Source organism: Podarcis liolepis, assembly GCF_965112155.1.
Source record: "Podarcis liolepis genome assembly, chromosome: 17".
In the NCBI taxonomy this organism is placed as follows: Eukaryota; Metazoa; Chordata; class Lepidosauria; order Squamata; family Lacertidae; genus Podarcis; species Podarcis liolepis.
In genome coordinates, this window is record NC_139571.1 from 28808372 (window position 1) to 28831407 (window position 23036).

Here is a 23036-nt window from a genome sequence, read left to right on the forward strand (position 1 = left end):
CCCAATCAGCTTGCTCCGCCACTGGCTAGGGATGAATGACACAAGAGGATAACCAAGCTGCCAGCACTTCATGTTAGGGTGGGAGATGGGGGGAGAGCATGAGGAGGGGGCAAGAGAGAGCATTTGTTTGGGGCCTTTAAAGTTTTACTGACGACTTTTTATGAGTAACAAACTGAATGATCCTTTAATGTTTGAGTCGGCTATTTATGTTGTGTCATAGTGTGTGCCCTTTAAGTTGTGCGATGGATTGCATCAGCATGAGGTGGCCACATAGAAAGCAGGTCATCCCAAACTAATATTGGCATGCTTTTTCGCAGCTTGCGCATAAATCTGCAAAGGTGGCTTTCAGTGGAGTAGCATTAGTTTGGTGAGAATCGGATACAGCCGTACCTTGGAAGTGGAACAGAATCTGTTCCGGCAGTCCGTTCGACTTCCTAAACATTTGAAAACCAAAGCCCGACTTCTGATTGGCTGCAGGCAGGGGCAGAGGAAGGGGGGTGCAGTGGGTGTGGTCCGCCCCGGGTGTCACCACTGAGGGGGGTGACGAAATGCTGGGCGGCACTCACCGCGGGGCCTAAAGCGCGCCCGAGCCACACGTCTCTCCTGGGAGAGACACGGTGGCTTGGGCGCATGCAGGCTCCCTGCTGCCTAAACGGTCTGCCTGCTGCCTCCCCCCCCCCCAGCTGTAGGGAGGCTGAGTGGGAGGAGGCAGGCAGACTCCGGAGGCCCCACAGTGCGCCCCACTCCATGGGTGGCTCGCCCCGCCCTCGCCCGCCCCTTTGGCTGGCTCATCCCACCCCTATGGACAGCTCGCCCTGCCCCTGGGCACGCTGCCTCAGGCTTCCTCCTCCACTGGCTGCAGGAAGCTCCTGCAGCTTGTGCATCGGGTTTCGATCATTCAGGAGCAGATTTGTTCGGGAGCCTAGGCGTTTGAGGTCCAAGGTATGGCTGTACAGTGGTACCTTGGTTTACGAACTTAATCCATTCCAGAAGTCCGTTCTTAAACCAAAGCATTATTAAACCAAGGCGTGCTTTCCCATAGCAGCAAGGGACTCAATTTACAAATGGAACACACTCAACAGGAAGTGGAACATGTTCTTGTTCCAAGGCAAAGTTCGCAAACCAAAACACCTACTTCCGGGTTTGCAGCGTTCTGAATCCAAGTTGTTCATAAACTAAGCTGTTCTTAAACCAAGGTACCATTGTATACCCTTCCAGAGTTCATGCTAAATACATGACTTCTGCTAAATGAGCCACCATAGCTGCTAGAGGGCTCTGAAAATGTGTGTCGTGGGCTATTTAGATTCTTCTACCTGTGTACTATCTGAAACCAAAGTGGCACATTGGTTGCCAGATGTGAGATGTATTGGCATAATTTTCAGCTCTCCTACCCCACTATTTAGTGTTTGAAAGCCCAGGATCCAAATAGTATGTTTTGCAGCACAATTGTGTACACCAGGGGGTGCCTAACCTTTTGCCCTCCGGATGTTTGTGAATGCTACCTTCTCTTTCGTCCCTGACCATTGACCATCTTGGCTGGGACTGACGAGAGTTTGAGTCAACCACATTTGAATGGGTCACAGAGCTACAATTTCCTGCACCAATAACAAAGGGCAGTTCCCAGCATTCTTCAGGGGGGATTGTGCATTCAATGTATGCTGGGTATGCAGCCTCGTGTTATGCAAGGCTTGCCTTTCTCTGACAGTTAATGATGGCAAAATATTGCAGCTGATTTACATGCATAGGAGTTCCTACCTAGCTTTGATTTCCTGAGGGTATTTCTCCCACTTCTTCCTGCTGCTAGCTGTTTTTTTCCAGTTCTTTTACCTAGGCCAGACTACAAAGGGATTAGAGACACAATTACATCCCTGAATGTAAACAACAAATATTGCATAGTTTAAAAATACTGCTGTTAGCTGGTAAATAATAAATTGCACCCCACCTAGGAAAGATCTGACAGTGATTCACAGAACGCTGGCTTCGTTGCTCATAAAAGCCTCTTTCCCTGTTTTGAGAAAGCTGACATATTTATGGTGGGACTGTAGGATACAGTTTGTAATTCACTGTTAATAATTATTTACAGCAAATTTCCCCCCTTCTGAAGTCGGCAGTGAGCTGTCAAATGGGAAGATTTCGCAATTTATATGGGGCTGTGTGCATTAGGCAAGCCCGGGAGTATATTAACTTATGGCTGCCTGGAATCCATTTGACAGCAAATAGATCATGAGAAGCAAAATAGTGTCAGAAACAGGAGGGGGGAGAAAATGTTTCCATTTTAGAAACAATTTTAAACATCCGACAAAGAAAAAAAGCATGTCATTCACCGGAGCATTAGATTTTCCTTAGTTTTGAAGAAATCCCCAGTGAATTTTATACCAATATAGTTCAGTTCTGGAGTGTGAATTTTGAAACGTTTCTACATTTTATAAGTGAAATATGCTGTACTCCAAACCATGGGAGAATCACATGGAGCTGTATGTAGAGTCCTGAAATCCCATGAAAGGTGAATGACAAAGAGCACCTGAGCTCCTATATGACACTGACAAACTGGAACGTGTCCAGAGGAGGACAACCAAAATGGTCAAAGGCCTGGAAACGATGCCTTATGAGGAACGGCTAAGGGAGCTGGGCATGTTTAGCCTGGAGAAGAGGAGGTTAAGGGGTGATATGATAGCCATGTTCAAATATATAAAAGGATGTCATATAGAGGAGGGAGAAAGGTTGTTTTCTGCTGCTCCAGAGAAGCGGACACGGAGCAATGGATGCAAACTACAAGAAAGAAGATTCCACCTAAACATTAGGAAGAACTTCCTGACAGTAAGAGCTGTTCGACAGTGGAATTTGCTGCCAAGGAGTGTGGTGGAGTCTCCTACTTTGGAGGTCTTTAAGCAGAGGCTTGACAACCATATGTCAGGAGTGCTCTGATGGTGTTTCCTGCTTGGCAGGGGGTTGGACTCGATGGCCCTTGTGGTCTATTCCAACTCTATGATTCTATGATTCTATGATATGTGTGATGCAGAAGCAAAAAAAAAAAAAGCTAATGCTATTCTAGGCTGTATCAACAGAAGTATACTGTCCAGATCAAGGGAAGGAATAGTACCACTCCATTCTGCCTTCATCAAACCACACCTAGAATACTGTGTCCAAATTTGGACAGCACAATTTAAGGATGTTGACAAGCTGGAACATGTGCAGAAGAGGGCAACCAAGATGATGAAGAGTCTGGAAACCAAGCCTTACGGGGAGCACTTGAAGGAGCTGGGTATGTTTAGCCTGGAAAAGATGAGACTGAGAAATACAACAGCCATCTTCAAGTATCTCAAGAGCTGTTGCCTGGGAAATGGAACAAGCTTGTTTTCTCTTGCTCTGGAGGGTAGGACTTGAACCCATGGCTTCAAGTTACAAGAAATGAAATTCTGACTAAACAACAGGAAATTTCTGATATTAAGAGCTGTTTGACAGTGGAACTGTCTTCCTTGGGAGGTTGTGGGCTCTCCTTCCTTGGAGGTTTTTAAATAGAGGTTGGATGGCTATCTGTCATGTGTGCTTTAGCTGAGATTCTTGCATTGCAGTGGGCTGGACTAGTGTCCCTCCAACTCTACAATTCTCTGTGATAAAAGTCATGCAGCCTTTCTAAATCTTGATTTGTTCTCATGGCCCCTTCCAATTCTGCAATTCTATGAAATGTAAAAGTGGTTCAAATTATCAAAAGATAAGACTCATACTGAACATAACTGCCCCTTGAGCATGGCTGGTTCCAGTCTTGTGGACCCATAGCTTAGAATGGTCTTCCCCACCCTGGTGCCCACCAGTTCTTTTGAATGAAAACTCCCATTATATTTCACCAGTAGCCATACCGGCTAAAGGTAAAGGTACCCCTGACCGTTAGGTCCAGTGGGGGACAACTCTGGGGTTGTGGCACTAATCTTGCTCTATAGGCCGAGGGAGCCGGCGTTTGTCCGCAGACAGCTTCCAGGTCATGTGGCCAGCATGACTAAGCCGCTTCTGGTGAACCAGAGTAGTGCACTGAAAGGGTGTTTACCTTCCCACCGGAGCAGTACCTATTTATCTACTTGCACTTTGACGTGCTTTTCAACTGCTAGGTTGGCAGGAGCAGGGACTGAGCAGCGGGAGCTCACCCTGTCATGGGGATTCGAACCACGGCATTCTGATTGGCAAGCCCTAGGCTCTGTGGTTTAGACCACAGCGCCACCTGCGTCCTCAGCCATACCGGCTAAGGGTGGGCTAACTGAAGTAGAAAGCCAACTACATTTGGACGAGCAATTTTGAGATGAGCAATGACAAAAATGAAGAAGTGAATGGAAGCTTATCCAAATATTTCAATCCAGCAAGGTGCGGGGGGACATGCACAGGAATGTTGGTTTATGAATGCACAGCTGGGAACTGATGCAACAAGAAGTGTTGGATCAGGGCCAAACTGGACCAGTCTGGGTTGTGTGGTCATGTATATTTTCAACACAATCTTCTGTGGACAGAAGACATGAGATTAGCTCATTTGCCTGGACATATAGGTGATCTTTTTTTCACAGCTATGGTCCTGCCAGTCTTGAAGATTATATGGCTGTATTTCTTTTTCTTTTTATTCAGACTCCCTCTTGTGGCAGAACATGATTAAGAACCCAGTTCTAACCAAAAGAAAAAAATTCCTTCCAGTAGCACCTTAGAGACCAACTAAGTTTGTTATTGGTATGAGCTTTCGTCAAAATTTGAAACGTGGTTCATTTTAAGAAATCTGCAACATGGGCCTGATGACTTCACTTCTTTTAAAAACTTCACTCCCGAATCTGCACTTTGGTTGCAGGGGCGCTCCGTTCCCTAAAAATTGAAGCCTATTGTTTTGTACTCAAGAAAATGCAGCAATCTCCCACACCCCAGGCAGAGTTATCTTGAACAGGGTGTAAGTAATAGGACCCAACTGGAAATTGTACGGTTGTCACTAATCACACAACCTTCCATTCTCGAATCTCGTCATGAATTGTCATGAAATTGTCAGCATTTGTTACCTTGTTCCTTTAAAGTTGTTGTTGTTGTTAATGTTTACACAACTAAGCAAGTGTGCTGCTTAAGACTTCTATGTGATGACTATATACACATGTGCCTTTCTTTCGGGGGAGGGGGAGGGAATCACTGAAGAATATGAAGGGGTGGCAGACAAATTGTTTATCATGGGCTGATGTCAGATGTCTAGGAAATAAACACCTATCAGACTTTTAGAAGACATCTGAAGGCAGCCCAGGCAAGTTTTTGCCTGGCAAGTTTTTAATGTTTTAATATTTGCCTGGCAAGTTTTTAACTAGGCAAGTTTTTAATGTTTGCTGTTTTACTGTGTTTGATGTTTTGATTTGTTGGAAGCCACCCAGAGAGGCTAGGTCAACCAGTTAGATGGGTGGCATATCAATAAATTGTTGTTGTTGCTGTTGTTGCTGCTGCTGCTGCTGCTGCAATAACCTGACTCAAATGTTGTCTTTTACCCCAGTCTTCAGATACTGAAACACACACACATGTCACACAAATACTAACATCTGAAAATATTCAAACCCAGGGCAGGCTGGTGATGTAATAGTCACTTTAATGTTGGTTAAGTATGTGATCTGTGGTCCTGGAAGCCCAATGTTCAAAGCTCACCACAAATATCAATTTCCTAGGTGGCTGAAAGGAAATCACCTCTCTCTCTCTCTCTCTCTCTCTCTCTCTCTCACACACACACACACACACACACACACACTCATCTGGAACATCAGTATAACAATACTGACCCGCCTTACAAGGTTTTTGCAACAACTATGGAAATAATGCAAGTAGAGCACTGAGATGCTTCAGTGTCCTCTATTGAATTATTTAATGGGCTATACTGAGTGTGTTACTTAATGAGATTGATGGGCATGTGGTAAACTGAACTAAAAGATCAAGGAAAGATTGAAAACCACAACTCAAGTACAAAATAGTAATATCCAACTCTGAAAACCGAAGGAAAGAAAAACAGGGTGCCTGAGAATTCATTTTAAGTAGTTTAATGCCACCACCAAAAATAAAAAAATAAAAATGAAAGCCATTACAATGAGTAAAAAAGAAATCAGTTTTGAGTCCTCTCTTATTTTCACAAACCATCGACTGAAAGTTTGGAGAAGCAGCAGCTGCAGTAGTGGATGATCTTCATTCTAAGGGCTCTCTGTCTCACTCTGACTCAAGTCGTGGCAACACAGGGAGAATGAGGTTTCCAAAGGCGGAGTCTTGGGTTATAAAGTATCCTGAAGAATGTGCATGAGCATGCTGGAAGAGGAAGAGACAACATCTGGAAAATGGCACATGTAACACACCCATGCAAGAGTAGCCTCCCCATGGAGCTAGCCAAGCAATAGGAGGGCATGAAAAACACAAATCAGATTCAGAGGTGGTTTGGTGGTGGTGAAACCTCTATATTGGAGGTTTCAATCCTGAACACAGTTGGATTGATTTAATCCTTTCGACATCTATGGGACTTAATTCTGTGCGGCAACTGAAATATTGTTAAGAGTCAGGATCTGGAATTCAATGTAAAAGACAGGTGCTAATGCTTATGGGGTTGTCTATAATTTCTTCAGGCTGCCTTTGCATCCTCTGCTGCTTGAATTCCAGCCTGACAGTATGCAGGGGAGAAATGAGCCTGAATCTAAAATGAAAAAAACAATGTGGTACAGCAGGCACAGGCAAACTCGGCCCTCCAGATGTTTTGAGACTACAATTCCCATCATTCCTGACAACTCGTTCTGTTAGCTATGGATGATGGGAGTTGTAGTCCCAAAACATCTGGAGGACCGAGTTTGCCTCTGCCTGTGGTACAGGATGGCCAGGCACCAATGCTATTATTACCGCATCACAAATAATTCTGATATAAAACTATGTTATCACTGTGCAAGTCATAAAGCTGCAAGATGCATGTTAGTTTTGGTCCCTACCACATGCAAAAAGGTCCTTAGGAGCAACAGCTTCCAATGCACCAAGACCAAAAACACACACACAAAAACCCCAACAAATTCAGATCCTGCCAACCTGAGTCTTAAGTGACTGGGACAACTCACCTGCAGAGCGGCCTTTTGCTGCGCCGCTATGTGCTGCTGCTCAGCATGATCGCGGAAATCCTTGTTAAGGGAGGATCTAGCTAGAGAGATGCTACAAGCAACAGAAAGGAAGGGGAAAATGAGGCGTCACACAAGTGCAGCAAAGGAAACAACCACCACGAGATCATGGGTGGGGTGGGCATTTCAGAGTCAAGAAAGTTCCATGATCTCCTACTTGGAAATATGAGGCTTGAAATTTTGGGGGGATTCGAACATGCAAGACAGTGTTCGTGTGAACACACACCAGGCGGACCGTTCTGTTCTGGAACTCTCACCCCAGCGGAGGCAGGTCAAGTCAAATGGAAAGGAAAGCCCTGCCCCAGAATAAGCCAAAAGGAAGTCAGCTGGAAGTCATGCAGCAGAATGATGCTAGGGGAACCCCTGGCACATTTTGGGGTTTGTTTGTTTTTGCTCGTTCACCAGCGCCACCCAATGACTTGCCTAAGTGATACCTGAATAAAACAGCACTACTAACCAGGGGTCCATAGTCTTCAGGATGGGGAGTTCATATGTTTGGAAGAGTGGCTGCAGAACTCTGTATGCAGGAAAAGAGTTTCCCATTGAGATCGAGCCCGGACAAGGTCTCTCCATAGTCAACATGTTGACAAGTTAACAGTGCACAAAAACACTACTACTACACCATGAGCAATAAATCAAGTTCTAGGCTAAACTCTTGGGGGATGGGAAAGAGGAAGAACTGATATAAGAGAGAGTCACACTTATTCATTGTTCCCTTCAGGTTCCACTTAAACATCTCAGTGGCTTACTGTAAAATCTCAGGTCTAGAAAAACTATGATAAGGTCCAACGTCTGGAAGGGGAGGTTTGGAGGTGATGGTGAAAAGGTGTGGACTGGCCGCTGTGAGGTTCTGCTACTTTCTTGGGGGAAAGTGCCCTGAAATAGCTGGTTATGTGTACGCTCTGGGCAAAATACAAATGCATCTCTGACAATGACAACTTGGCACTCCTAATAAAGAGATGAAATCTTCCCCTCTACGTTCACCTTGCGAGGCTTTCCCAACTGTTCTGAAAAACTGAGTGTCTACATAGGCAATAAAAGTGTTCAGACACACAAATGCTCCTGTGAGCTATTCAATGTCATTTTATAACAAATATTTGAAAGATAGAGACAGAGGGACGGAAGAAGCTTTCTGCACCTAGTTCTCTGATAAATTGTTTTGGTGCTGAAATAGAGCACCTAAGAAATCAAACAATCACATGCACTTCCCTAAGTTGAGTTTCTGTGCATATAGACCTAAGAAGGAATAAAACTGTAAAGAAGACTGGTGTGGGGTTTTTTAAGTGTGGAAATGAACAACTTATGCTTTCCTTAAAAAAATATTCTGGAAGGTTTTTAAATACTGGGAAAGGGTTGTAGCTCAGTAGTAGAGCATCTCCCTTGTTTGCAAAAGCTCTTAATTCAATGTCTAGCATCTCCAGGTAGCGATGGGGATGTGCCCTTCTTGAAACTCTGTGGAGAGCTGCTGCCAGTCAGGCAGAGACAATAATCAGTTAGATGGACCCAGATTTAGTAACACAGAGGGAAAATGTTTGGCTTTTATGTGTTCCAGGAACCTGCTGAGGTTCTTCTGCTGGAATTTGAGATGTGCTCTAACATTCTCATCTTCTACTGCTGGCAGCCTTCGGTGTTTGCATTTTTATAATTTGTTTGTTTATCTAGATAACTTCTATCCCAATTTTCTACACAAAGATGTACTTATAGTGCTTTGTACTTCTGATCTGCAGTATTGTATTTTAAAGGTTAGCTGTTCTGATCTGCTTGATAATTTCAATTGCCATTTTATTGAGATTTACGTTAGCCACTCTGGGTGCCAGCAAGAGGAAATGTTGGGTGTAATAACCAGCCAACAAACAAACAAACAAACAACAAAAGCTATATGGTGTTGTGGTTATTAAGATCAGTGTGTTTTAGTCAGTGTTTTTTTCTGGGGGTACACATACCCCTAAACATATTGTGAATCTAAGTTTGGCCTCATATTTCAATATGAATAAGAAAATGAGAGTACCCCTAAATGTTTTTTAAAAGGGAAAAAAAGCACTGGTTTTAGTGTGTTAGCTGCCTCTGAGAGCCACCTTTGTCTGAGGAGTGGATGAAAATAGATTTAAAATAAAATAAAATCGGGGTTGCTAGTGTGTGGGGCACACATGCAACCAAAAAGACATTCCCAGGTGCCTACAGGGTCCCCTCCCCGTGCTGAAATTCAGTTTGAAAAAAGCATTCTATTGTCTCTGTGTTGTGCTCACAACAGTTCATCTGGTTTGCAAATGCAGTCACAAGCCCAATCAGTTTTGGCAACCTCAACTGTATTTAACTTCTCCTCTTCCAGAGGGAAAGAACAATGGGAGAGGGTCAGAAGACAGAAATCCAAGGCACATGCTGGCTGCCCTCCTCAAAGCTACATTTTTGGGGAACAACTAGTGCACAACTCTGTTGTGAAATGGGCTTATTGGATGAACATGCAGCTGACATGAGAAAGCTGCATGTGGTTTTCCTCTTTGATCTGAGAGCAAGACTGAAAGAAAGAGACAGGTCTCTAAACATACTGTACCTGGCTCCGGGGTGATTCGTGGAAGACTGGTTTTGCATCAGTAGCTTCCTCTTCTCTTTGTCGAGCTCAGCCAAGATCGCAACCCTGTTCTTATTCTGAAAGCCTGGGAAGAGTGAGAGGAATGTAAAATGTTACTGATGCATCCTATTTCTCTGAGCCACCTTGTAACCCTACTGGCTTAAAGCCTCTCCCAAGTGAATGATGATGAATATCAATGATGAATATATTAATCTTCAGAGCCAACAAGCACAATCCTTGAAGTCTATTTATAACTTTCCTTTCTCCTCTCCTCATTAACAACATGAAATACCTTCCTAACAATGTCATCCATACTAACCATTTAAATAAGTCTTTAATCTCAAGCCTGGCTTTCAAGAGCTGTCTGTTTTACACTGCAATAAGGTTTCTGGTATTGAAAGCACTGCTTCCTCCATTAGAAATACCTCAGCATAGATTCCTGAATTCCAACCATCTTAGTCTATAAATGGCAAACATTTGTGACCAGAATAATTTATATGTGTGAAACTCTCGTGCCATGGCTGATTGCAGAAGGTTTGGCAAAAATCAGGCATATATATGTGTCTGTGTTCTTCTGCCACTCATAGGAACAGGATAAAATCTTAAGATTCAGAGTTTTGGTTGTTGGAGCCAATCATGGTGTAGTAGTTAGGGCACTGGGCTAGGACCCAGGACACCAGGGTTCAAATGCCCACCCAGCCATAATGCTCACTGGGAGACCTTGGGCCAGTCACTGCTGCTCGGCTGGACATCCTTCCCCTAGTTGTTGTGAAGATAAAATGGGAAGAGGGAGGCAGCTCACATGCATGAGCTTCAACAACTTGGAGGGAATGTGGGGTGAGACATACATATTTTACTTTAAAAGTGAACAGCCCTTGCTCAGGGCATTGAACCAAAGGTGAATTGTTCTGGAAACTCTGCAAACGCCATCTTGGTACTCAATATAACCCCGCAATTAATTGGTGGTGGTGGTTGTCACCATGAGCTCATTGATGCTTATATTCACTTGCTTTGATATAAGCTAATGGACTTGCTTTGATGTTTTCCTTATCTGTGGGCTTGGGGTACTGGGCTCTGAGCCCAGAAAGGGGAACTATTTGTAAGATTTGGGTATTTGCCACCTATGCCCTCATCTGGGGAGGTGAAGTGATGGGGAGTCCTGGCCAAAGTGACGTACGCTGCCAATGTACAAATACATGAGAACACAGTTCTCTCAGGAATGCCTATTTATGGAGCTAAGCACACTAACATGGCAAAAAGCAGAGTTGTAGAGCTGGAGGGGACCATAGGGGTCATCTAGTCCAACCCCATACAATGCAAGAATCTTGCAGGACAAAGAGAGGTTGTTTTGTTTTTGAATGCCAAAGTCTCTTTACCAAGTTAGTACTCTAGCTGAGAAATATCCATACATATGCCTACTGGAAGAGTGGCGTAGTGTGGGGGGTGCAGGGCGGGGGGCCGGGCGCACCGGGTGCAACATCTGGGGGTTAGGGTTAGGGGGCGCAAATCCACGGGTTAGGGGGCGCAAATTACTTGCCTTGCCCCGGGTGCTGACAACCCACGCTACGCCACTGTGCTGGAAGCTTCTTCATTCCAAATCAGACCAATGGTCTATTAAGTCAAGAAGGGATACTGACTGGCCAGCAACATCTAGACGGCCCCGGCTTGGGGAAGGTTGGCGTAAGTGATTACTGCACCACTTATAATAACCTAATTGCGTCTCGCACAATTACCATCTACAAGCCAATTCTCTCAACCTCTTTCTTTCTTACAACAAACTACATTCTGATGTATTCTCCCACATGCTCAGTAACAATTAAGGGGAATTCATGTCGCTTATTAGATTTCCTTTGAATTATTAAAGTATGAATATTTTACTTGCCTCCAATAACTGTGACCACATAGACAGAATAATGCAAGGCATTATGGATGTGGTGTCCTTGGGGAAATCTGCACATAAAGACTAATTAATGTCCTCAAGTTACAGGCTATGTATTAGGACTAGTGATTTAAATGCTAAATAAAAAGGTCTCAGTCCTTACCCTTCACAAAGAATAACACAATTCTGAAATGTACTGTGACTTTAAATTAGATTAGGGTTGCCAAGTCAGGAGCATCCCAGACCCTGAGATTTCAGGGCCCATTCTTGAGACCTGAGGCAACCCTGCTGATGGCTTTGGAGATGGAGGTTAATTGGGAGAGTGGAGGAGAAAGGGGAGGGGAGACACTCCCCAATGCAATAATCTGCAGCCAGCTCCTGTCAGTTTGCTGAAGTTTGCGAGCAACATGTACAGGCTTCTCAATATCTATCTATCTATCTATCTATCTATCTATCTATCTATCTATCTATCTATCATCTATCTATCTATCTTTAAGGCACTCTCAGCCACCTGGAGACTTAAGACCAGCCACCAGGAGGGGGCCAGGCAAGGTTCGAGACTCAAGATCAGACCTGGGGGTCTGGCAACCACAATTAGGATAGTTTAATAAGGAAAAGAGTCAACTCTATATTTACACATATTACAGAAACAGGGAATGATCCATGAATGGTTCTCTTTTTATATACTCTCACATGACAAAAACAACCAACAGATCAATGCTTTATTATTATTATTATTTTAAGCACTGATGATGAGAGAAAAGTTCATTTTACAAAACTGACCCCTGGGTATAAGCTCCACAACCTTTCCCCATAACAGGCAAGTTACACATTCAGAAGGTTCATGTAATACAATATTCAATGACAGTAGAGTTTCCTTATCCACCTATCAGTTTCCCTATTTTTTCAGCCAATTCACCCAGGGTGATTTACTGCCTCAGGGCATTTCTAACATTGCTTTCTAATTATTTCTAAGCTAGCAGGGATATTGCATGTTTTTCCACATAAAAGAGAATCTGTGGTCCTAGTTATACGGAAATGCAACATTTACCTTGTCCAGGAGGATTGGAAGCCATCTTGCCAGGTTCCCCCTTAATTTAACAAGAAGCAGCTATAACCTGTTATGTGAAAACCTATCAAAATGAACAGAAATTAATGTGTGAACATAAAGGCATAAAACTCCAAAGCTCAGCAATAGCTTCGTCCAACAACCAACAACTCTCGGGAATGGTTGCAAACAATACAAAGTAGAAGCTAGGTTGGTTTTATTTCTTTATAGCAGTATTTTCAACGCTGCCAATTTGTACAATATAAGACGGCAGGCTGCAACAATATATACAATAAAATATAAAATACCATTAAAACAGTAAAAGACAATTATAGCAAACACAAAAATTAACAGGTTTATTGCAGCATAAGCTTTCACGGTATAAAGATCAGTTTTTGTTTTTTGTTTAAAAAGGTCATTGCATTGAAAACCTGCACATAAATGCAGCCGGCAGCAGTGGCAGAGCTTCATGCTCCAGCACCGGGGGGGGGGGGGGGCAGAGAGCAGGCGGGGGCGGGGCTGGCGCACATCCCAGGGGCATGGTGCGCCATCCACAGTGATGTGGTGCACGTCCTAAGGGTGTGGTGCGTCGCCCGCAGGGATGTGGCACGCGTCCTGGGGGTGTGGCCTGCCACCTGCAGGGGCGTGGCTCCCAGCGCTGCCGGGGGGGGCAGCTGCAATGGCACCCCACTGGGTTTGCGCTGCCAGGGGCAGTGTGCTCCCCCCGCACTCCTCTTCCTTCGCCAGTGGCTAGCAGGTTGTTACTGGAGCTGCTGCCTGCAAGCAATCGGCCCACTTTCAGAAACAGCTGCACTGATTTGTTAGTGATGGTCTTAAAAGTCCTTTGAAGGTAAACAGCATTTCCGTGCGCTGTGGCACTTGTCATGGGGTCCCATTGCGCCAGAAGCGGTTTAGTCATGCTGGCCACATCACCCGGAAAGCTGTCTCTGGACAAACGCCAGCTCCCTCAGCCTGAAAGCGAGATGAGTGCTGCAACCCCATAGTCGCCTTCGACAGGACTCAACCATCCAGGGGTCCTTTACCTTTTACCTTTTACAGCTAAGGATGAGGATACCTGAAGGCTCACAGGTATGAACCTGCCTGCTTTCTGATCTCATCCCTGGAGGTCTCCCATCCTGTGTATGCCAACAACCACTGAAATACATTTCATTGGTACCAGGGAAAATGGCTCCTCAGCAGCTGTGCCCTGACTCTCACCCGAGGGAAGACTTCCTTTTCCAGAAAGGCCTTTTGCTTTTAACTGTGCTGTAAAATTAATTTAACGGGGCACTTCCTACTGTTATTTTCCTCACTGCTGTTCCTATTTAGGAGCTCGTTTTTAAATGTGTATGGTATTGCGGCTTTTATTTTTTACTCATTGCAACCCACCTTGGGGTTTTTTTTTTCCTCCATGAAAGATGGGATAAAACTGCTTTAAAACAAATTAAATGGACCAATGGGAATCTGGAGTTCCAGGTATCCAAGGGTCAGGGGCAGCTGGTCACCCATTTGTTCAGAAGAGGAGAATTAAGCTGGCAAAAAAAATACTGGCTCATTTTGAACATCCCACTAGAAAAGCTCAGAAGGTAGTTTGTTTCAACAAACCACAGTTCAGGTCAACCTCAGTTTAAGGTTTAGATAACACAATAAAGTGCAGTTAAACAAACAAACAAAATGTTTCCAATCTCTTCCTCAAAGATCATCCCAAATTTTGATATCTAGGGTGGTTAGGGGGCAGGGGAGTGCACACCCTTATGAAACATCCTCCACACACCTGTGGGTCAATTGTCAGTAGGTAAATCTCTTCTTAGAATGAGATATGACAATAAGACTCTAAAATAATAATTTTATTATTTGTACCCCATACATCTAACTCGATTGCTCTAGCCACTCTGGGCAGCTTCCAACATATAAAAACACTATATACCATACAGGGCTGCTTTCAGATGTCTCGTAAAGGTTATATTGTTACTTATCTTGACATCTGAGGGGAAGGCGTTCCACAGGGTGGGTGCCACCACCGAGAAGGCCCTCTCTTCCTTAGTTTATTACGCAGGCAATAATGACCAAGCTGTCCTGCCCAGAAAAAGAATAGGCAACCTTACTGTTCTCAACCAGTCAAAGCTGAGAAGAGAGTGGAGCAGAGAACCTGGTGGGACTAGCACCCTACAAACAACCCTGTATGAAACAAAAGCTTGCTAAATACATATACACAACCTTTTGACAAGCTTTTTTTAAAATAAAACCCACAAAAAGGCTGCACTTTCTACTAAACTATGCCCAAAGCTGTTGCTCCTCTCTGCTCTTATTTGGTAACCCCGACTCCTCCTCCTCCCCCCTCCCTTCCTTACACTCCTTTGCATTGAAGCAGGAACAAGGAGGGTTACCATCTCCTAATCATTATTTAAAAAATAAAAAATAAGTCTGCATAGTGGGTAGGCGAGGGGACAGAGACTAGCGGATTGAGATGTTCAGTCAACAAATAAATAAATAAATAAATAGCCCCGCCCCACTTTAAAATACCTGGCAGGTGGGAATCCCAATTCATCCCTATCCTTCACGTGGGTTGTTTGCTCTCCCTTTTCTCTCCTTTGCTCTCCCCACCCCCGTTTGCACAGATGGGCTCTCCCGCGGCTCCCCCTCTTCCTCGGTTGGGATGCTCCCTCCGAACTTGACGTTCCCGATGAAGGAGCGATGAACTCGCTTCGCCGCGTCTGCGCGTGCGCGCGGCGAGAGGAAACTCGCCGCCCTTTCCTTCCCCACCGCTCGATCTCTAGCGGCGTCTGAAAAGGGTAGAGTCAACGATCTAGCCTCTCTGCAGACTTATATAAAGTGTAGGGGTGCCGCACGTCTGCCAGCTTCCGAGCTGAGTTGGAACTTTCGCGTGATGCTTTGATAAGGACAAACGAGCGACTTAGATGGGTGTCCGAGACGGGCAATGTTAGCAAAGACGATCTTTGCTACTGTTTTTTCCCCGTGAGTGGTATTTCTGGCTGGAAATCCAAATCGGCGCTGTTGAAGAATCCCAACTGTTGTTCAATTATTATTATTATTATTATTATTATTATTATTATTAAGGACTAGCTAGCTACGTTTTGTTTTTTTATTGGACGTCTGCAACTGCATAGTTGCACCGGACTACACTGTGGGGCTGTTGTAAGCCACTCTCTCTTAGACACGACGTTTACACACACGCATACACAACCGCAACTTAATAATAATAGCGATCGGTTTGCATTTTGCAGAAAATGGTAGGTAGGTAGGTAGAAATGAAATTTAAAATCACATTTTGACATTAAAATAAGATCTGCTTCTACCTTTTGATAGGGTGGGGAATATTACATTGCTGTCCACTCAAAGGCACTCTCAATTTCTGAATTTCTCTGCTGTATTCTCATGGGCGTAGTCAGGATTTATGTTAGGGGGGGGAGAACACCCACCTGTCACCATCCTCTATCTGGCTCTGTCTAGTACTGTACAGGGTTTCCCAAACTTGGGTCTCCAGCTGTTATTGTACTACAACTCCCATCATTCCTAGCTAGCAGAACCAGTGGTCAGGGATGATGAAAGATGTAGCTCCCCCAAATATCTGGAGACCCCAAGTTTGGTAACAAATTCGGAATGAAATGGTTTAAATTACTTTCTTTTGGCCCCAAGTGCTCAGAAAAAAAGATAACTAAAAGTAGAAATTGTAGAAAGATTTGAGATAAGTATTTTTATTTATTTACTTGAATTGAGGGGGGCAGCTGCCCCTCCTGGCTACGCCCATGTGTTTTCCATGGTCCTCTGTTGTCCATGCTAGTGGATGGTTTTTAAAAGAAATGGAATCGGAAGAAGCTTGCAAGTCTCTACTGCAAGCAATGGAAGTCGAGTCTTTATCTTTTGTAAGTCTGTGGGAAATAACACTGACAGGCACTGCAGGGCAAGGAAACAGGAAGCGAGTGCAAAAAATAATAATCTCAAGGGAGCAAAGTGGCTATTGGTAACATAGATGCAAGAAAGGGAGAAACTGATATACCCTTCACACATGGGCAGAATTCTGTGGCTACTTTTGACGCCCTGTGTCTGCTGGGCAGAGCATCTCTTTGTACGCAGAAGGTCCCAGGTTCAGTCAATGGCGTAGCGTGGGTTGTCTGCACCCGGGGCAAGGCAAGTAATTTGCGCCCCCTAACCCGTGGATTTGCGCCCGGTGCGGCCGGCCCCCCCTGCACCCCCCACGCTACGCCACTGGGTTCAGTCGATGTGGGATGTTCGGTCTGAAACCCTGAGAGCCGCTGCCAGTCAACACTGGGGCTGTGTGGACTCAGTGAAGGCCAGCTTCCTATGTATGTGCTTTGCATATTTGAAGGGTAAAAGTAACAGGTGCTCATAAGAGACAATGCAGAAGACCTGGAGTTTATCATTGCAGCCGTGTGGCAATATCACTCCTCGCTCACTCCTCACTTGTCCCTGTTGCTTTGTTATAAATGGGTTTTTGTGGCTGCCTTTCCTTTGGCTAAATTAGTAACGGGAACATACAAATATCACCTACTTCCTCTCTTTTTATATTTTCAGAGTTCTATAGCAGAATATCCCAACTCCCCTTGTGTTTCCTAGAAGTACAGTATAGCAGTACCCCCCCCCCCGAATTTTGGTTCCTCTGTTTAATTTTTGTTGGTTTGGTGTTTATTAAATGCTTAGTTGAGGTTGGCAGCTACTTTAATTTTTGGGTATAACTGTAAACTGTTTACTGTATTATTGTTGTTATTATTGTTATTGGTTTTTACTGATTTATTGGTTTATATGTTGTTTGTATATAGGATATCTTTTTTTTTAATGTTTGATGCTTTGTTGTGTTTTATATGTTGTAAGCTGCCCAGGGTGGCTGGGGAAACCCAGCCAGATGGGCGGGATATAAATAAAAAAATACGCTTATTCCATTCCACTACCCTGTCACCCCAAAAAGTAGAAGCAAAGGCAAAAGTCATGCCTTTTAAACTAATGTCTTACTGTTGGGAAACTGCCAGGGAGATAACGTCCATCATGAGCCCACAAGCTGGAGTTCTGGACGTCCATCGGCCTCCCGTACTCACGCAGATCCAACAGTTAGGGGCACAAAGCCTTTGGAAATTCCTGGCATCATTCCTAGGCTGGTGCACCCTCTTTATCAGCAGAAACGCAGCCGAAAGCTTGCATCACAGAAGAGCAGAAGAGCATAATTTACAGACTTTATTTAGCGTTTAACAGAACAAAAGAAAACACGTCCATTCTGTCAGCGTGTCTGAGCCGACTGAGAACGAAAGGAATATCAGAACGAAAACATCCTGTGATCAGGACATGCGCAGACTCTGTTGCTTACAAAGCCTGCTCCCTTTAAGGTGGAACGGAAATATCCTAACATCCTCCCCCTTTCCGTGTAACCTGTTGTACCTGTGGTTCACTCAGTTGCAACCTTTGTACATAAACCTTATGTTGTTCTCTGTTAACAACCTTAGACAACAGATCAGCAGGAATTTCATTTCCTGCCATGTAGGACACCTGAATCAGTCCTTTCTGGATACACTCTCTTGCACGATGTAACTTAATCTGCAAGTACTTGGTTCTCTGCTTGCAACTCTCGGAGTTCAGCAAAGCCAAACACGATCTATTGTCTTGATACACTTGTACAGGACATTTCACAGACACTCTGATGTCCTTAAACAGTTGCATCAACCATTCACAATCCATGAGTGAAAATGACAGAGCATTGAGTTCTGCTTCACAGGAACTTAGGCTCACTGTCGTCTGCTTCTTGCACAACCAGTCAAACAGGCAGTGGTTGTACATGTAGCATACTCCAGAAGTGCTTGTACCATCCGTGGTGTCACTTCCAAAACTTGCATCTGCAAAGATTTCAAGACCTCCAGTCTTCTGACTGGTGAACCTCAGCCTGTAGTGCATAGTCCCTTTCAAATAGCGGGCTATGCGCTTCAGAGCTTTCCAATCCTGAATCGTAGGATTGTTGGCATGTCTGCTAAGCAGATTACAGCTCACAGCTATGTCAGGTCTTGAACATCTGGCAATGAAATTCAGCTTGCCTAGAATGCATCTGTACAGCGTTGTGTCAGAAAACGCTTCAGCAGTACTGTCTACCTGGTAACCTGTCACCATCGGTGTGTCTGCTGGGTTTGCATCAACCAAATTCAACCTGGTTAATACATCAGCAATTTTCTGTGTTTGGTGTACCAGAAAATTACCTGCTTGGTCCTTCTCCACCTGCAGAGAAAGATAGTTGGATACCTCACCAAGATCCTTCATGTCAAAGTGCTCCTTCAGCTGAGCTAGGGTGCTTTGATAAAAAGCCTGATTCTTCCAAAACATCAGAAGATCATCAACAAAACATAAACAATACAGTTTGTTTTGTCCCTCCTCCTTGACAAACACACATGGATCAGCTTTGCCCTGGTGAAAACCTAGAGAAAGCAATGTCTCAGTGAGTTTTGTGTTCCAACACCTGGCACTCTGTTTGAGACCATATAAGGATTTCCGCAGTTTACAGACCATACCCTTCTGTATCTCCATCCCATCAGGTGGAAGCATGAACAGCTCCTCCCCCAAAATCCCGTACAAAAAAGCTGTATTAATGTCGTGGTGGGAAACATGCAGTTTCTCCTCCGCAGCGACCTTGAGCATCAGCCGAATGCTCTCATATTTGACTGTGGGTGAGTAGGTCTCGTGGTAATCCTGTCCTGGTACCTGTGAAAAACCTCTGGCAACCAATCTGGCTTTGTGTCTGACTACCTTGCCATTCTGGTCTGTCTTGGCCTTGAAGACCCATTTGCTGCCAACCAGTCTCATTCCAGGGACTACCGGTACCAATTCCCAAGTTTGGTTCCTGTTCAAGGAATCAACTTCAGCCTTCATGGCATTAAGCCAAGGCTCAGCATCTTTAGAGGTTAACTCCTGAACCTCTTTGAAGCTTGAAGGTTCCCATACCTTCTCTGAGCTACTAAGAACAGCAGTTGCTGTCTTAGCAAACTCATCAGCATACCTCTTTGGAGGTCTGCCTTTGGTCGCCCTTTCAGATCTGCGTACTAGACGCAAGTCTTCTGGACTCATCTCCTCTTTCTTAGGAGAAAAGTGACCAATGGTGAACAGTGGTTCTTCCAGTTCATTGTCAGACGCATCAGATGGTCTGACTGAGGCCTTTGCGCTCTGGTAGTCTGCTGTGTCGTCACTGTCACTGACATCAGCAGCAGCAGCAGCGCCGCCCACTGAACTGGAATCCGAACTCTGATCATCATCATCATCATCCTCATCATCATCCTCATCCTCATCAGCATCAGCAGCTTCCTCAGCTTTAGCTGCTTGCTTGACATCACCTTCAACCTCCTCTGGGTAACACTGGAAAATTCCCACATTTTCCCCCCACTTAGGATTGTACTCAACACTCCTTGTGAACTTTATGGATTTAGAGTCAGTCATCCATACCCTGTATGCACCTTTTTCGTACCCCATGAACAAACCATGTGCCCCACGCTTCCCAAGCTTGTTGGTTTGTTGTGTGCGTACCCACATGTCCGAACCAAAGATTCTCATGTGTTTGGTGTTGGGTTTCTTGCCAAACATCTTCTCATAGGGGGTACAACCAATGGGTGATGACAATCTGCGATTAACGGTGTAAACCAAATTCCCTAGAGCCTCCCCCCAAAACTTATCAGGGAGATTGGCATCATGCAACAAGGTTTTGATTCCTTGCAGCAATGTTTGATTTGCTCTCTCCGCAAGACCATTCATCCATGGCGATCTGGGCGTTGACATGTCATGCTGGATTCCCTTCTCAGTCAGGAAAGCTTCAAACTGCTGAGAAGTAAACTCCCCGCCCCGATCAGTAAAAAAACAAGAAATACGTTTACCGTGCACATTTTCCAACCAAGCACAGAATTCCTTAAACTTCGGAAACGCTTGCGATTTCTGTTCGAGCAAATACACATGAATGTACCTGGAAAAAGAATCAATCAGAATCATGAAGTACCTTGCTCCTCCTAAAGAGGGCGCAAGTGGCCCAGGTCTGCATGCACTAGCTGGTAGGGTTTGGAAGCCTGCCTGCTAGACTCCTTGCCTTTTGGAGCAACCTTCACCTTGTTCTCTGCACAAGATACACATTTCATGTGAAATTTACAAGGTTTGATATTCAAACCTTCAACCACCTCTGGCATCTTGGCCAGTGCCTTCCAAGAGAGGTGACAAAATCTTCGATGCGCATCATGAATGCAACCTGCATGAAGAACTTTGTTAGTTTGTGCAACACAACAAGAATCAGCATTAGAAACAACAGCAGTGTCATCATAAGTTATATGGAACAAACCATCCATAAACTTTGCATGCAAATAGTCCTCTTTGCCTTTACTGATGACACAGACGCTCCTCTTGAAGGAAATCTGAAAACCACGCCCAGTAAGCTGTGGGACACTCAACAAGTTGCTTGCAGCGCCTGGAACATATAGTACACCACTGATGGTTGTGTGCAAACTTGCAAGTTTCACAGTCCCTTCTCCTGCAATTTGCAACGTTCTTCCATCAGCCAGGTGGATCTCACCTTCCTGAGGCTTGAAGGAGATAAAGAGATGCCTGTCCTTGGAAATGTGGCGCGTACAGCCTGAATCCACAACAAAGCTGCCTTTGGCTGTTGGAGCAGTCTTTACAGCAAGCAAACCCTTGTTTTGCAGTGGTGTGGGCTTTTTCAGCTTGCCCCCTGCTGCTCCTGGCCAGCAGACGTGCCTTTAGCCTTTGGTGAAGCTGTGCCAGCAAGCAAAACCTTGCTTTCCACTGGCGTGGGCTTTTGCTGCTTGCCCCCCTGCTTCTGGTCAGCAGACGTGCCTGTAGCCTTTGGTGAAGCCGTGCCAGCAAACAATGCTTTGTTTTTCCCTGGCGCCACGGGCTCTTCACCCTCCCTCTGCTCCTGGCCATCTGTAGGCATCTGTTTACCTTTGCCTTTCCGGCCTCTGCAAAGGCGATGGCCTTGGTTCCCATGAGAAACAGAGCTCTCAGCTGCCGACTCCTTGGCTCCCCCTGGAGGCTGGAATGCTGCCTGGGATGACGTGACGGTCAGCTCCCCCTGCAGCTTGCAACCGGTGCCCTCAGCATCCCTGCAGTCAATCGCATTCTGGGAAACAGCTAGGACCTCCGATGCAGTCAAACTCTGGGCTGGGATTATTGGCTTGTGAGCTTTTTTTAAAGCAGACCACATTGCACGTGCAGTGGTGTTGCCAGCCAGCGTCTTAATTTCCTCAAGAGATACGGATAGGACTATTATGTCAATCGCTCTCGAATCAGCTGATTTCCATCTCTCTGTCAGAGGAACTGGGGGGGCTTCACAAACAACATGCCACACCCCAAACTGACGCAGTAAACTCTCACACCATTTTGCCCAGGGTTCATAATTCTGCCCATCCAACTTAAGGGACTGAGCATCTCCAGAAGCTTGGAAAAACTCCATTTCAGCTTTTGGCAGTAGCCGTGAGTCTTCTATGCCTTCAAAGACTCCTTATCTTGGCAGCCCATTAATCACGAACTCTTTGGCTCGGCTCCCAGGCCAATTAAGCCTTGCCGGAGTTCAAAGGCTCTTTGCCGAGGTATAACAGAAAAAGCGTCCGTCCCTTTCGCTTTTCCCCCCTTCATACCTCTTACGCAGTCTGTTGCAGCTTTACTCTCCTGTAGGTGCCGTGAATCTGGGCCCATAACCTTGTTGTTGGGAAACTGCCAGGGAGATAACGTCCATCATGAGCCCCCAAGCTGGAGTTCTGGACGTCCATCGGCCTCCCGTACTCACGCAGATCCAACAGTTAGGGGCACAAAGCCTTTGGAAATTCCTGGCATCATTCCTAGGCTGGTGCACCCTCTTTATCAGCAGAAACGCAGCCGAAAGCTTGCATCACAGAAGAGCAGAAGAGCATAATTTACAGACTTTATTTAGCGTTTAACAGAACAAAAGAAAACACGTCCATTCTGTCAGCGTGTCTGAGCCGACTGAGAACGAAAGGAATATCAGAACGAAAACATCCTGTGATCAGGACATGCGCAGACTCTGTTGCTTACAAAGCCTGCTCCCTTTAAGGTGGAACGGAAATATCCTAACACTTACTGTGTGATTTATTTATTTTTAAAGCAAGCTTGCCTTACCACTACTCATTGTGCTATGGGTGGAGAAATAAACTGGGGGCAAGGTTGCTTAATACGCTTCCCTCAAGCTATTTTTTTCTGTTCAAAATGGCCTAGAATCATCAAGCTGGGGGGATTCTGATAAGGAAAAACTCCACCAAAAGTGTTTAAGACGGCAGTCCCTTTGCCTCTCCCCCCCCCCCAGCTGCTCCTCTGCATAGGCTGCAATTGTATACCTATTTTGCCGAGAGTAAGCCCATTGACTGCCTATTTGATTGTTCTTTA

General features: G+C 45.0%; 2 protein-coding genes across 3 annotated transcripts in view; one reads left to right on the top strand and one right to left on the bottom strand.

The window, feature by feature from the left end:
• KIAA1958 overlaps nucleotides 1-5134 on the top strand; it is a 70599-nt gene extending 65465 nt beyond the window's left edge. The window contains exon 4 of the mRNA XM_083481425.1: nucleotides 4609-5134. Coding sequence (XP_083337551.1) covers nucleotides 4609-4632 — 24 coding nt within the window. The 3' untranslated portion in view covers nucleotides 4633-5134. The remainder of the gene's footprint in view (nucleotides 1-4608) is intronic.
• An 882-nt stretch (nucleotides 5135-6016) lies between these two features.
• Nucleotides 6017-15406, bottom strand: INIP (INTS3 and NABP interacting protein). 2 transcript variants are annotated; one of them, XM_083481291.1, is made up of 6 exons: nucleotides 15156-15348; nucleotides 12636-12717; nucleotides 9688-9790; nucleotides 7594-7653; nucleotides 7080-7170; nucleotides 6017-6291 (listed from the first exon to the last, which is right to left on the bottom strand). In XM_083481291.1, exons 2-6 carry the CDS (start codon nucleotides 12658-12660, stop codon nucleotides 6196-6198), a joined length of 375 nt encoding a protein of 124 aa, XP_083337417.1. In that variant the 5' UTR covers nucleotides 12661-12717; nucleotides 15156-15348; the 3' UTR covers nucleotides 6017-6195. The 2 variants fall into 2 exon arrangements, with proteins under 2 accessions (XP_083337417.1, XP_083337418.1); XM_083481292.1 differs by lacking the exon at nucleotides 7594-7653 and having other exon boundaries at nucleotides 15156-15406.
• Nucleotides 15407-23036: the final 7630 nt, after the last annotated feature.